Below are 18,414 nucleotides of genomic sequence, written 5' to 3' on the forward strand. Positions count from 1 at the left end.
TTCTTTCCAGCTTCTGGCTATTATAAATAAGGCTGCTATGAACACAGTGGAACATGTGTCTTTGTTATATGTTGGAGCTCTAGGTCTTACTGAGCGACGACAGCGGGCGAGTGCTTGGGCCTGCCCTGGCTCTTCTCTTCTAGAGAATGTTTGTGGGAGTTTGTCCTACAAGCTCAACTTGCATTTGAGTAGTTGGTGTTTATACATGCATTAATGAGCTGAGTTTGTATTTGTTTAAAAGTGCAAAGGAGGTGCTCAAGAGATGGTTCAGGTTGAGTGTATGCTGCACGTGAAGAGGACCAGGTTGAGTTCCTAGGACCCAATTGGCTGCCAAACGGCTGCTCCCAACATCTTTAATTCAAGTTCCAGAAGATCTACACTACACCTTTTCTGGTGCTTTGGGCTACACACACACACACACACACACACACACACACACACACACACACACAATCCCCAACCCCGTCCTTAGGGTTTCTATTACCTAGATATACACCATTGCTACAAACAACTTGTAACTTGTCATGCTCTGTCACTAAGGGCAGTCTGAGCAGGAACTCAAAGCAGAAGCTGGAAATAAGAACTGGAACAGAGGTCATGGAAGAATGTTACTTCCTGGCTTGTTCCCTTCAGCCTGCTCAGCTTGCTTTCTTAGAGCATGCAGGGTCACCTGCCCAAGACTGGCACGGTCCCAGTGGGCTGGGCCCCCCACATCAATCAGTAATTAAATAAATGCCCAGCAGGCTTGCCTGCAGCCCTGTCTCTGGGCCCCCCACATCAATCAGTAATTAAATAATGCAGACTTGCCTGCAGCCCTGTCTCTGGAGGCGCTCTCTCCTGAGACTCCCACTTCTCAGGTGACTCTCTTGAGTCAAGCTGACTGGCCAGCGCACGCGTCTCCTCTCCCCTCACGGCTGACTGGCTGGCTGGCTAATGCTGCCCCCTGACCCTGAACCCAACGTCACCCCAACACACTTTCTCATTCTTACTCCTAAGGAAGGTCCCCTCCAGGAAGCCTCTTCCTACCATGCTTAGATCTCTCTATCGGGCACTGCTCTGTCTAGTGCTCCCCTCCACCTCAAGGCCCAATCAAGGCCCTGAGGCCCGTCCACGTTATCAAAGTGAACTCAAAGTGAACTGCTTGCTAGGGCCCTGGGTTCGGTCCCCAGCTCCGAAAAAAAGAAAAGAAACCCTAAGGAAGATCAGAGGAGGGGGGGTGTTAACCCAGGTGGTGTACCTGTGCACATTTGCAACACACACAAGGCCACATAAAAAATAAAAATAACTACAAAAAAAAAAAAGGCAGACAAAACCAAAAGCCACAGACAGGCTTTGGTGACATTAAGACTGAATTAGCTATTCAATCTTGGTGGCAAAATTTATATAAAGCGCTATTTCTGTTTGTTTTTTTTTTTTTTGTTCTTTTTTTCAGAGCTGGGGACCGAACCCAGGGCCTTGCGCTTCCTAGGCAAGCGCTCTACCACTGAGCTAAATCCCCAACCCCGCTATTTCTGTTTTAATTACAAGTTGATAAGTTGTAATAAATGGTTACCCGGGCGGTCACAAACCTCTGGCAGTGTTTAGGTCTCTTACTGAGCATGTCGAGATCTCTCGTGTAAGACTGACACTTGGTTTTCTCCAGGTCTTGTGTGATGGCTCTTTAGGGGAACAAACAGTCCTCTGAGTGTACGTTTGAGCAGAAGACTTGTAGAGGCCGTATCCTAGAGACTCCAGTGCTCTGGCTTCCCAGCACTGTCTTTGGAGTTTGCATTCTCAGTTGGGCCTGAGTGTTCAGTTAGGCAAGAGAGCGCAGCTAGCCCACCGTTCCCTGATACTCTTCCTTTCTTTGTGTAGTAAGAATAAAGAAAACACACACATAAAAATTAAACTAAATAAAAAGTAAAAGGAAGAAGCACGACTATAGATTGGGCTGTGGTGAACCCTGGAACAGGGACGTTGTTTTTCTAAGTTAATTTTATTTGAGAGTGAAAGATGTAAAGAGAAAACTTTTCTGTCGTTGCTTCTGTGTGGTGTCCTTCTTTGTGCTGAATCTGAATGCTGTGCAGCCTTACTCCTGTGCTGACACAGTGTTCAGTGGAGTTTGGTTCCCCTCAGGACTTTGGAGGGCAGGGAGTGAATAGCCTGCCAGGCACATGGCTTCTGTCGCTTCTGTTGCACTGGGCTTTTTTCATGATGTTGCCTTTTGGTTCTTGTTAGAGAAGAGAAAACCATGTGTTTGTTGTTCAGGCCTATGACTACTTCTAAAAGACAGACAAAGACGTGCATTGTTAAATGTTGGCAGTGCCAGGTTGGCAGGCATTGTTTAATGTGAGTACCAAGGTCGGATTAACATAACTGCTGTATTACAGTAAGCTAGTCATGTACTTAGAATTGCAGGTTGTTTGTTATTTACACACAGCTACTTACATCAGCTGTGGACACGAACTGGGAAGGCTTTCGTGCTCACAGGTACGCTATAAACACATTTTACATGATGGCTAGGAGCTCTGGGTAGAGAAGCCTTTGCCTTGCAATGTGCCTCATATGTGCTAGACACAGTACTGAGCACTGTGAGGATGTATAAAACACAACTTCTTCCCTCACTGGGTCCACTGTAGGGAAATTTATACAGAGCTGGTCTAAAACAAAACGCTTTAAAAGAAACTATAGGGCCAGGGGTGGAGTTCACAGAGAACTCTTACCTCGCCATGAGCAACAAGGCCCTCATTCCTAATACTCACATTCTCTCCCTCGCGCCCAGTAGAGCCTAAGCAGCTGGAATGAGGGCCTTGGAACACTAGAAATAATTCGTATGGTGAAAGCAGTGGGTGTAGGAGCATCTCAGGCAGAAGAAATGGCGCCAATAAAAATGTAGACTAAGAAGCTGGTATTACTGGAAAAGAGCAAAGGTAGAAAAGCAAGGAAGGCCAGTTATGGCGGATCCTAATTGTTCTGTATAAAATGTGTTTTTTCCTGGGCCAGTCAAGTTTTTAAGAGAGATGGCTCAGAGTTGTGGAGCCGATTTAAGGCTCATGGGCAGCAGCAACTCTGTCAAGTTGTAGTCAGCCGATGAGAAAGGGTGCAGCCCTGAGGCAAGCTGATGAGAGTGGAGAGGAGGGAAGGCCGCGGTGAATAGCTAGTCCCTAAGAAGCTGAGGAGCAGTGACGAGTCCAAGGCCAAGGACAGGATCCAGATGGAGAGGAGGGAGGCCGCGGTGAATAGCTAGTCCCTAAGAAGCTGAGGAGCAGTGACGAGTCCAAGGCCTAAGGACAGGATCCAGGTCAGACTTCTGCTTTAGTTGACCAAGGAATCTCAGGAAAGAGCTTTGTTACGGAGAAGGGGAATTATCTCGGGTGAATGGAGTTTGTGCTACTTGTGAAGGTACACGCGTGCTATTGTTGGGAATCATTAGTGTATATGTGTTTTTGGAACCCCAGAATAAAATCCAATTTTTTAAAAACATTTGGAAATAATCTCAGTATATTTTAGGGTGTTCATTTCCTGAGACTTCTATTAAAATGGGATATTGCCCATCAAAGGACACTCTTTGCCTAACCCCGTAACTAGGTGGATTGTGAGTGTTCACCGTTGGGAACTTAGTTGTTCTTATTTTGTCCCTTAGCAACTAGCATATGGTAGGTCTGTTCTCTAATGTCTGGAACCTGAAGTCACACTGGACTCTGCATGCCTCACTTCTGTCTATCTTTTCTATCCCTCTTCATCCGATGCCTCGCCCTCTGGTTTCTGTCTGTCTGTCTGTTTTGCTTTGTTTTGAGGTAGCCTCAGCTATCCTGGAATTCATAGAGTTCTGTTTGCCTCTGCTTCCCAAGTGCTGGTGTTAAGGGAGTACTCCTCCATGTCCAGCAGTCTCCGTTTATCTTTTTGAGGTTGGCTCCACTTTTCTAGGTTTTGAATTTGCTAAGTAATCAGGGAAGACATTGAACCCTGATCCTCTTGCTTCCACTTCCTAAATACTGGGACTACTGGTTTAGTCACTGTGCCTTGCTGTATTTTTAAATGCTCAACTATCAATTAATGAAGTTGTTTTAGGTATAGATAATTATGGTGGAGTAATGTCTCCACACTACAGCGGTGTTTGTTCAAGGAAGGAAAGCACGGCACTTCCCCTTGGGTAGTTGTCTGTTCTGCAGCACAGAGTCTTATTGTTCAGGGACAGTGAGGAACAGTGCAGGAGTAACTGTCCTGGGATTTGACTTCTGTATCAAGTGAGGGGACTTGTACCACACTGGCTTTAAATGAAAGCATGGTTGTAGCATTAATCTCAGGCCAGCATTGTCCATTGTTAGAGGAACTAACCCAACTTAACTCCATGCCTGTCCCTATCTGTGTTTCCGTTGTTTGGTCTTTGGTGCAGTTAAGAATCATACTGAGATTCCCAAATATGCTGACGTAGGGGAAGCAAGCAAATGGAGTGCAGTGGTTGTGGATCGCTGTGGCTGTTCTATTTATGATAGACCAATTAGCTGAGGTAAATTTAACCCTGTGAAATAATTGATCCTATAAAAGGAAAAGCAGACCAGGAATACATGTACAGTATCCTGTGTGGGTTTAAGAATTACTACATTTTGCAGAAATATGAATATTAAAGGAATTGCTCTGTATAATCATGTCACTATTGCACATTTTCATGACTTGCCTTTATTGTAGAATTTAACTAAAACCCTGTAGCTCTGATTTTTCTCTGTTTGATTTTATTGCTGATAACTTGAGGCATCCAGCTTCTGCCATTTCTGCTGTTTCTATGGCAACTAAAGTGTGCAAGCCCAGCAGTATCACTTTCTTTTGCAGCTGGCATTTTGTGTTCACAGTAAGAGGAAGAGTTTTGGTGAAGCGTGGTCTGTGCTAATTGGGATGAAACTGGGTCAGAACAATTTTGGTTTGCTTTTATTGTCTGTTTAGGTTTGTGGTGGTTGTGTTAGGTTTGGGCATTGAACACCTCAATTCTTTTTATTATTAATTTATTAATATATAAATAAAGTATATTAATTATTAAAGTTAGTCTGTTGAAAATTAAATACTCATAGACACAATCTGGTGTAAAATTTTGAGAACTGGATAGAGTTGTTCTAAGCCCTGTTTCATAGCCCTCTATGCCCTGATTATTTTCAAAAAGTGTGAGAAAATACTCTGAAGGGTTAAACACATTTTACTGGTGGATAAGGGGAGAGCTGGTGGTCTCACTTTAAGGATGAAAACTGACTGGGTAGTTGTAGTTCCTGACTTCAGGAGACTTCCCTGTGAATGCTGCTCAAGCTCTGGGTTCCTGTCGTGGATTGTCTAAGAGTTGGTAGGCCGCTCCTGTTCATGCCAGCCACTGGCCCTGCCTTCCTGTCAGCACATGGAGCCCTTAGAAACTTACATAGGCGTTCAGAATGCTGTCACAAAGACAGTCTGGAGCCTCCTGCTCCTCTCTGTAGGCTCGTGTCATTGTGGTGCCAGCACTGTTTTCAGTGTAGCCTGATCACAGGACCTGCTGGTGCGGGTAAGTAGTGCAGGCCTACTTCCTGTTCTTGCCTTTTGTTTCTGTTTCTTTTAGGAAGCTATTTGTTGTCACCAGCTTACAGACTTTGTTACACTTATATCTTAGAGTTTTAAAGTGCTTTAAAATCTCAAGCTTTAGGAATTACGAGTATTATAGGGAATAGTATGCAAAATGGCTTGAACAACAGGATGATCTTACAATTGACACGCCATGGCCAGTCAGAGATGGTCATTCAGAGTCTTCCTTCTCCTGGGTTGGCCTTCTTTACGCTAACTTGCTGTATTTAGTACATCTGGCTTTGTAACTGAACAAAAAATATTCTTTCTTATTGGGCCACCAATGACCTAGTCATCCATTTTGGTCACATCTCCTGAGATCTTTTTTGTTTACATCTGATAGCCATGTAGAGAGGCTCTGTGCTCTCTAGGTATCTAGGTACTCATCTTTTCTCTAGCCTTTCCCAGCTCCCCTTCCCGCTTCCCTCTCTCAAGCTCCTTGCCCACCTGCACATCCTATGGCAGCCCTCAACTACTCTGGGAGTACAGGCTAAGAATGTATCCAGATTTTGTTACTCAAGAGCTTGTGCTAAAAAGTGGAACCTCTTGAAACAGGAAAAAAGTCCTTCCTTGGCTTCCTTTTTTATAACGGCCATCCTTGTATTCTGCCTTGTAACCACCATGGTCCTTCATACCCTGTAGTTCACCGGGAACGTGGTGCTCAGGTTGCTCCTTCTCTGCCTTGACGGCTTTCCCCTGAGATATCTGGGTGGCACACTCACCGTCGAGTATCAAATACTGCTTACAACCCTTGAAGACAATGCCTTTCAGCCTTAACCCTGCTCCTTGTTTTCTTGGTTGTTCCCATCATCATAATATGTACATGCAAAATTTACGTATGCTAGAAGCATAAAAATACCATGACCCGTTGAGAACCTGCCACTGTCCGAGTGGACATGCTTGCTTTGTCTTCTCCCTAGTGTGGGATCTTCCTTCTCCTGAGACTTAGCAGATGGCCTTACTCTCTTCAGTCTAAAAACAGGTTTATCTCGCTGCATGCTTAAATGCAGCATTATCTCTGCTTGAGTGTAAGCTATGTGAGATGCTGTCATGTTGCAGACCACCTAAGTTTTCTTTTTCATGCAGTGTAATACTTCCAAGGTGAACCATCCATCTATTTGTATCTCAGTGATTTTCTTACAATGCAGAACCGTGTTACAAACATTCTCTGGTATTGTGTGAGGGCGAAATGACTGATTCAAAGTGATTTACTTACTCACTTCTGCAAGATTATGCCAAACTATTTCCTAAGCACGTGGGCCAGTATATTCCCACTAGAACTGGACGGAGTTTGCACGTTTCTGTTGTTCAGCTGTGTGTTTTGAACAAATCTACTAGGATAAAACACTACCTCAGTGCTCCTACTGACTTAGGTCGAACATCTTTCCATATGGGTTTTTATTAAAATATATTTTTGCTCTGGTTAAATGTCTGGATTTTTTTCTATTTTTCTATGCTGGTCTTCCATTTTGACGTGCAGAGGGTCTTTTGTCTTAGAAATATTCTCTTTGTGTGCTGCAGACTTAATTTTCTTTGGTTTTGATTATTGGAAGCTTTCTTAATGTCGCAAAGTTTATGGTAAAAAATATGAAGAATTTTGCTCAGCTATGGAGAGATGGCCCAGTGGTTAGCCGTTATTTCTCCTGCACAGGACCTGAGTTTGGTTCCTAGCACCCACACCGGGTGGCTTACAGTCTCCTCGCACTCCAGCCCAAGCAGGTTTGATACCTTCGTGCTTCTGTGGACATTGTATCCATGAGCACAGACACAGGCACACAGTTAAAAACAAAGTAAAAAACCTACACTCAGAAGGCTGAGGCAGGTGGGCCCTGAATTTGAAACCAATTTGAGTTATGAGAGTTAGGGCCAGCTGGGCTCTGTAGTAAGTTCTTGTCTTAAAGGAAGGAAGGAAGGTTATTTTTGTATTTTTTTTTCAAACTTTTGGCTTTTATTTATATTTTATTCCTCTTGAAATTGAAACATATGCATGCATGCATGCATGTATGTATGTATATATGTATGTGTGTATGTATGTATGTTAGTTGTGAGATAAGGACTCTTTTTTTTCATCTTTGACCTGTTCCTTCCTCAGTTTTTAATAGTTTCTCCACTGACTTTGTCATCAGTGCTGAGGCCCCCAAGGCGCTCACTCATTGTAGCCCATTGGTCTCCTTACCTGAGCTACTGTTTTGTTTGAGCCCAATTCCTATACTCACCCCTCCACTCTCACCACAGCCTCTCACAAATGTCTTGGCTGCTCCTAGGTCTTTGTTCTTCCTTGTGCATTTAATGTTGACGTGCTGGAGATCAAGCCCAGGTCTTTAGCATGCCTCCCAAGTGCTCTGCCATTGAGCTGCATCCTCAGTCCTTGTCATCGTTAGTGTAGCTTAGTTTGGTTTCTAAGAGTCTTGCTGTGTCACCTGGGCGGCATGGAATTGATTGACGTGCATCTTGTTTGAGTCTTTTATCAGTCAGCCGCTGCACCCCAGCCCTCCAGCTGTCCCTGGACAGCCTCCAACCCCTCTGGTTGCTATTGCTGCCTGGATTTTTAAAAATAATTCTACATAGTGTTTTGTTTCATTTTTCTTTTGTTTGTTTATTCTTTTCAGCTGCTGTTGTTCTTAAACACGTCAGGCACATTCTTCCTTACTAAGCTTTCTTGCTGACATAACATTCAAAGCCATAAACTTTCCTTGTAAGTGCTTTACTAGCTGCATCCCACGGCATAGTTTAAGTTGTAAGTTATAAGTTATATTTTGGTCCTGGATGCTTTTCATTTTTGTATAGGTTCTCCTTTTGCCTGGAATGCTTTAGAAATAGTAAGTTTCCAAATGTGATATTTTGGCTTGTGTGCCCTGGGAAGCCAGAGGTGGGCACAGACTCTGTGGAGCTGATTGCAAGTTGCCTGACGTGGGAAGGGAAGGGAATGCTCCCAGAAGAGAGGCAAGCGCTGTGAGCTGCTGGCCATCTCTCCAGCCCCATGTCTATATCTCCATGAGCCTGAAAAGCAATTCTTGTTTATTAGTATCCTAGCCATCTTTCCTAAAGTTACCTTCCTAAATATTGTCCTGATGGTTTGAAAAGAGTTTTTGTTCCCTCTTCAGTTTAATATGCTGATGATACTGTATTCTAAACCTCTCTCCATCATCCTCTACTAAATTTAAGCTCTTTGGAATTGAGGTTGTCATGTATTTCCTTTTGATTCCTGGAAGTCTTTATTTTATAATGGCCCCAAGTATCAATCAGTTGATAGTTAGCAACCTTGAATTTTGAAGGTTTGGTGCCCCCACCCCCACCCCCCGATGTTTTGCCCATTCTGCCCTGGCGACCTTCTTGGTTTTGTCATCACACTCCTCTGGTTCGTCTCCAGAAGAATGAACCCAAATCATCCTGTAGCAGTCTGTTGGTTAGTGTGGCCTGAGCGTCTCATGTTATCATCTCTGCTCTGTTGCCCCTTCCCAAGTCAATACTTTTCAGAGTTTTCAGGTTCCGTAAAAGATACAGTTGTTCCTGTCACATGAAGCCAGGGTCTCAGTGTGATTTTTGTCGTGGTTTTTGTTATTTTTTTCCTCCCAGTCACCAAGTCCTGTAAACTTACTTTGCTAAACTGTTTCTCAGCCCTACCAGTCCCTCTGTGCTTCCTTATCTCTTCACAGCAGTTCTGGTCTCTGCTTCCTGCCCTCACTGCCTACATTTAAGGGTCAGACTGCTTCACTTGGCGTTTAAGATTGCCCTCAAGTCAGACATCTCACTGTCCCCCAGCATGGCTCTTCAAAGCCTTGCTCCTTCCCCCAGCTCTTTGTCAGCATTCAGGATCAGGGTAATGGACTCTGGGTCCTCACCCCAGTAGGCCTTGCACTTAATAAAATACTAGTCGCTTCCTGTGAATGATTAGTGTATGTGCTCACTGTTTTCATGGAAGTATTCTCTTAAAACAAAAATCAGCAACATGGGCAGGGTCTTGGGGGAGGGGGAGATAGCAAGAAAGATTGTCTCAAAAGACCCCTCAAAAGGAAACTCACTGCCCGACTGTCCATCTAGCCTATCATTGAGTAAATGAGTAAATTTAAGCACCCCCCCCCCCAACCCAGGTTCTCGGAGGAGATGGGCTCACCCCCATTGCTGTTGTCTCCACACATTTGCAGATGAAGGTGGTGTGGGAGGCTTGGAACTCCTGCAGCTTCCTCTTACTGAGACTCTGTTGGCCTTGGCTTTTATTGTCCTACATTTTGAATTTGTGTTTGGACTTTTCTTTTTCGTGTGTGTGTGTGTGTGTGTGTGTGTGTGTGTGTGTGTGTGTGTGTGTGTGTGTGTGTGTGTGTGTGTGTGTGTGTTCTTTTGTCTTTTGAGACAGGGTTTTTCTGTGTAACTCTGGTTGTCCTGGAACTCACTCTGTATTAGACCAGGCTGGCCTTGAACTCAGCTCCTTCTGCCTCTGCCTCCTGAGTACTGGGAGTGTGCCACCGCCGCTGGCTGTGTTTGGAGTTGCTTACTTTCGTTTTTATTGTAATTGATATGAATTCTAATGGAGTCTCTCGGAGTCAGTGCTGTTGTTGTAATGCAGTCCAAAAATACTTAGCAAGGAATACTCATTTGGTTGACTTAAGTGAGAGTAGTTATATTGTGGTTTGAAATTTTCACATTAAAAATATATTTGAGTTGTGCAAGTTTTAAGTTATGGGACAAATATAAGTGATAACTTCAATTACTTTATAATTATTTATATGATACAACTTTGAAAATAGGTGCGTTTCCCTGGCAAAAATGTTTATATGAATTTAGTGCTAACTTCAAAAATATCAAATGCTTTAACTATAAAAAGTGCTTAATCTTTAATTAGTTTAGACTGAATGAAAAAACATAAAAATTATATTTTCATATGAAAAAATTTCCATTTTGGAGCATGTCAAAAGGATAAATGTAGTAATTTGAATGCTCTATTTTTATTTCTAGAAACCAGCAAATATCCTAGTAATGGGAGAAGGTCCTGAAAGGGGGAGAGTCAAAATAGGTAGGTAATCACTCCTGAGCTAACTGGTGAAGAGACCGGGTGACGTCCAATGTGTCTTCCCTTCAACACCCTCATTACGTTGTCGACTTTAATTACTGTGTCCGTGTTTATAGAAAAGGTGTTGGAAAATGTAGGTGGCCTGTAAAGTCGCCCATTCTCCACAGCACTCACACCCTGTCATCGTGCACGGAGGCATCCGTTAACCAGTCTCACAGATGTTTGCTCACTTACAGTGTGCCACCGCCACGCTCCAGCACAACACTCAGCTCACACCATTGCTTCTTTAGCTTGCCGATCGCTCAGTCGATCCATATCCTGTTCCCAGTACAACGCCCTAACCCTGACTTACTGACAGCAGCCTCCTGCCCTCTGCAGTGTGCCTTTGCCCAGACTCTAGCCTACCTGTGGGCATGAGTGCCTGTAGCGCCTCTCACTCACCTGGGCTCCATCACCTCAGGCAGGAAGGGACTCAGGCAGACTTCATTGCTGCTGGGAAGGAATGCTGAGGTGATGCAAATGGTGCTGTCACTGGGACAGAGTCCTGTCCATCCGTCCTGCTGCTTGCTTCCCACTTCTTCATCCTTCCCAGCCCAGTTCCAGAAGAAGTTGCTCTAAACTTGTAACCCAGCTCTGAACCTCTGCCTGGAGGTGAAGGAATTCGCCTTCATTGAAAACTGTCTTGGCAGTAAATACCTGACAGTAAAGTTGCTTTTTTCCCCTTCCTGGATCTTTCCCATTATTTGTTGTTTTTATTTTACCACTCAAGTGTTTTCTTACAGGCATTTATTGAAGACTTGCATTTGCTTGGCAAAGCTGGAAAGGGCTAGTTCCTCCCCAAGAGAAACAGTCATGCAGATGTTTGGCCGTGCGTGGGCTAGAGTCTTTATTGTGTTACCTCAGCCGAAGGGAGAGCCACAGTGAAGGAAAACCAGACTTAAGGAGCTGTCTTGTTCACTCTTCGAAGCCATGACTAAGACTTCTGTCCTGAGACTTTTCCCTATAGATAACCCATTGATAGTCACTGATTTCCTACAAGAAAGGGCTGACTGACAGATACCTGCTAGTTCCCTGTGTAGCTCAGAAAGGAACGGCTTTTCCTAAGTCCCTGCGTCACTGCTGTCATTGAGCCCTTCTCGGGCTTCCCTCTTCTCCCTTCAGTTTTCAACTGAATCTTACTTCTGCCAACACAAACACAGCCTCCCCCCAATGAAGAGAGAGGTTAGTAAGAGCCAAACAAGAGTGACTGCAGCCTCCCAGTGTGGATCCAGCTTGCCGGATGCTAGGTCTCTTGTCGGAGCAGTCACAGCAAACTTTTGTAGTCACAGACAAAAGAAGGCCTTCTATCAAGGCATTTCCCAGTGCTTGGGCAGAACCATCAGGGAGACAGATGCTTAGGGCAAGGCCGGGTGGCGAGTATGTGATGGGAACAGAGGCAGGTGGACAGCTCTGCCACAGGGTTAGTACACTAGCCGACCAAGTTTTGAGCTTTCAGTTGATGAAAGAAGGCGAGGGGTCTGTCAGATTAGTACATTGGAGAGGTTTTATACCCAGTGGTTAAAAGAATAGAAGACCAGGCACAGAAATGAGGAATGGTATTTTGAGTTCACTTTGCCCTGGACCTGCAAAATTCTAATTTCCCACAAACACAAAGTTGTGATGAGCATCAGCCTTGTGGTGTGACGTTTCTCTGAGAGCTTGAGTTCACAGTTCCCATCTTGGCACACTGACACATTTGGACATGGTGAGGCTGCAGGTCACTTTGTGTCCCTGGTGCTTGGAAGGCTCGTTTCTTGCACCCAGTGATGGTGAAGTTGAGTACATAGGAAAACAGTCTACAGGAGGGGGGAATTGTTGTTAAAAACTATTAGGGGTTGGGGATTTAGCTCAGCGGTGAGCGCTTGCCTAAGCGGCGCAAGGCCCTGGTTCGGTCCCCAGCTCGAAAAAAAAAAAAAAGGAAAAAAAAAAAAAACCATTAGGAAGGAGTCCCATATCACATAACATTGTTAGCTATCAGGATCGAGGCCAGGTTTTTTTTTTTTCCTTCTTTTGCCCTCTATCTCACAAGTATATTTACATGTGATGGATAATATAAGTGTTATATGTACAGTTAAAACAATCAAGAATGCAGTGTGAACTAAAGAACTAAAGGAGCAGATGAGAATAAAACACTTTTAACCAAATCCCCAACTCAAAAAAATTCATGGGGTTGGGGATTTAGCTCAGTGGTAGAGCGCTTGCCTAGGAAGCACAAGGCCCTGGGTTTGGTTCCCAGCTCCGAAAAAAAAAAAAAATTCATATGCTTTCCCCGGTGCCTGTCTACAATCATTTAAATATTATGAAATATTTCATTTGATATATCATATATCATATATCATCTATATGATATATATCAGATATATTTGGATGTGTGAAATAATGTATTACATTTGTCTTTTGGGTGTCTGTTTTGTTTTTGAGACAGGGTTTCTCCGTGCAGCCCTGGCTGTCCTGGAGTTCACTCTACATCTGCCTGCCTCTGCCTCCTGAGTAGTACTGTGATTAAAGGAGAACTTATTTCTCTTCTAATTTTAGGTTTTCTTGTGGCTATGTTGATTTTTGTAGCCATAACTTTATGTGGTCAGTTTCTGTTTTAGGACTGGCCTTTAGTGTCCACGTCATTTTAAGTGATATTTGTGGTGATTTGTACTTGTTTTCCTAATTATACTAAACTCTGAGAAGAAAGTAAGTGGGTAATGGTTACATTGCAGAAGAAATAAGACAATAAGACTTCCAAAATTCCTTCCCAAGAAAATCTTCCTTCCCATAAGTACCAAGTCTTACTACTGTCGGGTAGAAACAGGAGGTGGGTATAATAAAGTCTTATTTCATATTTCACAATCAGAAGAGAAGCTGGAACATCAGTAAGTTGTTTTGTAATTTTACCCACCAACTACTGTTCATTTACAGAATAACAGTATTATTTAGTAATGCTTAAGGATATTTTTATTTAGTGACAGTTTTATATGTTTATAAAGTGTATTTTGATTATCTCTACCCTAGTCCCCACTCTACCCAGACATCCTTTAATCCCTCTTCTTCCCACCTTCACGACCCTTTAAAAACACAGAGTTCAGAGTTGATTGAGTGCTGCCTACCTGCACAAGGGATAGGGCTATCTGCCTGACCCTGACTAACCTGCCAGTGGCCATTCCCCCAACCCCACTGGCAGCCATTGGCTTCCAGGAGTTTCTGAGCTAGAGGTGGGGCCTTGCGTGCAGGTTTAGCATAGGCACCCATTGCTGTGAGTTCCTGAGCCCTATGTCCATGTTGTGTGCGAGAGGCAGCGTTTTACAACACCCTCCCCTGTCCTCCAGCCATTGCAGTTTTCCCACCCTGTTTTCTGCAGTGTGCCCTGAATGTCAAGGAGCAGTGTTTTTAAAATCCTGGCTTGTACTATGGAGCACTCTGAAGATCATTTTGTCAGGAAACGTGGGTTTTATGGAATGGTCTCTTAGATGTAAGTTTCTTTTGGGGAGAATAATTTTGTGTTTCAATATGAATCCTTTTTAAAATGAATGTTTTAAAGAATTAATCCTAGTTGATTTGTTGTAAACTTAATTTAGAACCTATATTGTCCAGTTTTGATAGCAGCACTGTAACTGTTGTTGTCTTTAGAAGACTGATAGTTTTGTGTACTTTGAGTCAACTCGCAGCCATTGGGAGTCAGTGCGGTTGGCTGTTGTACAGTAAGTAGAAGGTTTAAGTAATAACACAGTAATGCAAAGGGTCGGATCCAGTTAATATTTTCTCCTTTTTCATATTAGGAAGTTTTATGGTGTTAGGCACTAGTTTAGATTTAAAACTGAGGCATCCCTAAAGTGAAGTTCCATTTGGAAAATTTAAAATAGGTCTCTGTCAATGTGAAGATTAGATTTTTTAGTTACACTGAAGAATGGAGGGGTTGTTTCTGTAAAAACATTGAGTCATTTAAAGCATCAGGACTTAAATCAGGTGATGGCTGGGTAGGCAGACCCTTCCTGTGCTTACGGAAAGGGTGGCACGCTGCTGCCCTGCTTTGCACTTTTACTCAAATAGAGACTCTCAGCTTCTCACTTGGGAAAATGAAATCTCTTAGACAGGTTTTAAAATATCTAACCCCTATGAAAGGGTAAGAGGCAAGCATGTTGTCAGAGGGCTTTCCGTACCCTTGTCAGTGTGGTGGCAGGTGAGTTTATGGCTGTGCCCTTGGAAGTTGGTCCGAGTTTGAGGTGGAACATACAGATTGAAACATTATACTCTAAAGTTCTCTTAAGACAAGAGATGCTTTGAAATACCTGACAGGGCCCTTCCTATCTAGGCTGAAGGGAATGTAAAACATTGTATCCAGTTGACAATCACCTATTTTTAGCCCTTGTTATTTAGTTCTTCTCCAGGTGTTCTCTGTGGGAAAACTTTGTTGACAGTTATTTTATATGGAGATAAATGTTTCCCAAAAGGGATAAATCTTAGAATTTAAAAGAATTAATGGGAGTGTGTTTGGCTAAGAAAGCGTTGGTTAATGAATTTTAACAATTTATGTTTTAGTTGCATTTTTAAAAATTTAATCACCAATCCAAAGGATTGAAGGCACTGTGGAAAATTTTATAAATAGATATAAATATTTGCTTATTAAAACAAGTTTCACAGATACTTGTCTAATTTGGCAGAAATGCCCTAGTTCTTTTTTTATAGTGAATAAATACTAATGACCAATTTTTAAAAATAAATGTATTATAGGTTATGTGCATACCCTGAAAAGGGTGTCATATACCCTGAAACTGGAGTCATAGATGATTGTGAGCCACCACGGGGGTGCTAGGAACTGAACCCATGTCCTCTGCAAACCAGTACTAACTCTGAACTACTAAGCCATCTCTACAGCTCAATGGTCAAGTTTTAAATGACCTGTTTAGTGAAGGATTAAAATATCCTTAATCTTTAAGCCATTTTTTATAAATATAAAAACTTATTATTTATAATAAGGATTTATATCAGGATCGAGGCCATTTTTACTTTTTTAAATATTTTTATTAGATATATTTCTTACATTTCAAATGTTATTCACCTTCCCACTTTCCTGTCCATAAGCCCCCATCCCTTCTCCTCCCCCTCCCCCATACATCCCCCTTATCGCCCCCCCATATTCCCCTGCACTGGGGGTCCAACCTTGGCAAGACCAAGGGCTTCCCCTTCCACTGGTGCCCCAACAAGGCTTTTCTCTGCTACATATGCAGTTGGAGCCCTGGGTCAGTCCATGTATAGTCTTTCAGTAGTGGTTTAGTCCCTGGAAGCTCTGGTTGGTTGGCATTGTTGTTCATATGGGGTTGCAAGCTCCTTCAACTCTTTCAATTCTTCCTCTGATTCCCCCAAGGGGGTCCTATTCTCAGTTCGGTGATTTGCTGCTAGCATTGACCTCTGTATTGGACATGCTCTGGATGTGTCTCTCAGGAGAGATCTATATCCAGTCCCTTTCCACATGCATTTTCTAGCTTCCTCAGTCTAGTTTTGGTGGCTGTATATATATGGGCCACATGTGGGTCAGGCTCTGAATGGCCGTTCCGCTGCTCTAAACTTTGCTTCTGTATCCCTTCCTATGGATATTTTCCCCCTTTTAAGAAGGAGTGGGAGCATCTGCATTTTGGTCATCCTTCTTCTTGAGCTTCCTGTTGTGGTCTGTGGATTGCATGTTGGGTAATTTGAGCTTTTTGGCTAATATCCACTTATCAATGAGTGCATACCAAGTGTGTTTTTCTGTGATTGAGTAACCTCACTCAGGATGATATTTTCTAGTTCATTCATTTGCCTATGATTTCATGAAGTCATTGTTTTTGATAGCTCAGTAGTACTCCATTGTGTAGATGTACCATATTTTTTGAATCCATTCCTCTGTTGAAGGACATCTGGGTTCTTTCCACCTTCTGGCTTTTTTTTTTTTTTTTTCCTTTTTTTGCCCTCTATCTCACAAGTATATTTATGTGTGATGGATAAATAGATAAGATTTTAGTTTTGTTTCAAGTCATTTGATTTTGAACTTAGAAAATCCTTTAGATAAGTATGTGTTTTGAAATACTTTTGGCAAAATGTTCAAGCACGCAGGGGGCTGCAGCAGGGGATTGCTATGGACTATATATAGTAAGTCCAGACCAGCCTGGGCTGGAGTCGAGTATGGACTATATATAGTAAGTCCAGACCAGCCTGGGCTGGAGTCGAGTATGGACTATATATAGTAAGTCCAGACCAGCCTGGGCTGGAGTCGAGTATGGACTATATATAGTAAATCCAGACCAGCCTGGGCTGGAGTCAAGTATGGACTATATATAGTAAGTCCAGACCAGCCTGGACTGGAATCGAGTATGGACTATATATAGTAAGTCCAGACCAGCCTGGGCTGGAGTCGAGACCTTGCTCAAATTACATAAAATGATAAGTAAATATAAAAATGTGAGGTTAGACAAATTTTTGGTAAGATGAAATGCTTTCTGCCTTATAAACATTGAAATAGCTTAAATTCTTTCATATTGTCTGCATGCGGAATTGTGCATGTTGATAGCAATATTAATTCAAAATATAGTCATCTTCTTAGCACAGATTCAGAAAGAAAGCTATCTTATTCTACCTGTTGGCAACTCATGAGAACACATTTGGGAGAGTCCCAACTATGGAAAGATCTACAGGCCACTAAGAATGCTGGGAGTGGATTGTTTAATACCAAACAGTCAGCCCTAAGACATAGATAGGAGGGACAGTATGCAGACTGAGGTGGAGATGTGTGTGTGCTTGTGTGTGTGTGTGTGTGTGTGTGTGTGTGTGTGTGTGTGTGTGTGTATCCATCCACAGCCTCCTGAGTGCTGTCAATGCACACACACTGGTTTTTCAAGACAGAGTTTCTCTGTGTTAGCTCTGGCTGTCCTGGAACTCAGAGAGATCTGCCTGCATCAGCACCACCTGGTTTTGTTTTTGTTTTTTGGTTTTTTTGGGTTCCCCCCCCCCTTTTCTTTTTTTCGGAGCTGGGGACCAAACCCAGGGCCTTGCGCTTGCTAGGCAAGCGCTCTACCACTGAGCTAAATCCCAACCCCCGACCTGGTTTTTAACACCATTTTTGTCTCTGTAGTTTTCAAAACTCTTTTTGGTTCTCTTTTGTAAATTTGCAGTGTTATCATTAGGTGCTTTCAAATTCAAATAGAAGTAGTCTTCCCATTCAATGCATTTTGCTTTCTTTCCTAGACTTCTAGTTTAATATAACAAAACAACAACAACAACAACAACAACACAGTTTAGGGATATTGAATGTTTCTTATTACATAAACAAAATAGGGGTGGATAAAGCCAAGTTATAGTTTGTAGGTTTCCCTATGTTTTTCAAATAATTGGTATTTGGATTCTATAACTATTAAAAATAAAACCAGGGGAATTCCAGGTGGCAATTGTCTTCAAACACTTCCTACTGTGAATTTCTGTTTCCCCCTGTTTTTGGTGAAGGTATCTTTTCCTTGATATCTCTATAGTCTTGGATGCTAGGGAGAGGGATTTGTGTTTTGGATCAAATTTATGTGCCACTTGTGGAAAACATTTCTTTGGGTCTCATACCAATGTAGGTTCCTCCCAATGTGTCTGGGTTTTATTCTGTGTTTACAAGAACGGGAGTGGAAGCAGGATGCTGGTGCCCAGCCCTGCCTTCATGACGGCACTACTAACATTGCTTCTCAGAATGGGATGTGTTGTCTCATTCCCTGAGCTGGTGCTCATCTTGTGAGAACAGGAGACCGTCAGACAGACTACTGTCAGCCACACCAAAGGGGCTGCTCAGGCCCCAGAAAGAGCTCGCC

General features: G+C 42.9%; 1 protein-coding gene across 3 annotated transcripts in view; it reads left to right on the forward strand.

Moving 5' to 3' along the window:
* Positions 1 to 18,414, forward strand: part of Cdk19 (cyclin dependent kinase 19) — a 140,275-nt gene that overhangs the window by 100,791 nt on the left and 21,070 nt on the right. For 2 of the 3 annotated variants that reach the window (XM_032888295.1, XM_032888296.1), the window contains one exon: positions 10,513 to 10,570. The exons of the other annotated variant lie outside the window; for it this stretch is intronic. In XM_032888295.1, coding sequence (XP_032744186.1) covers positions 10,513 to 10,570 — 58 coding nt within the window. The remainder of the gene's footprint in view (positions 1 to 10,512; positions 10,571 to 18,414) is intronic. 3 annotated transcript variants of the gene reach the window in all.

Source organism: Rattus rattus, chromosome 18, assembly GCF_011064425.1.
Source record: "Rattus rattus isolate New Zealand chromosome 18, Rrattus_CSIRO_v1, whole genome shotgun sequence".
Lineage (NCBI taxonomy): Eukaryota > Metazoa > Chordata > Mammalia > Rodentia > Muridae > Rattus > Rattus rattus.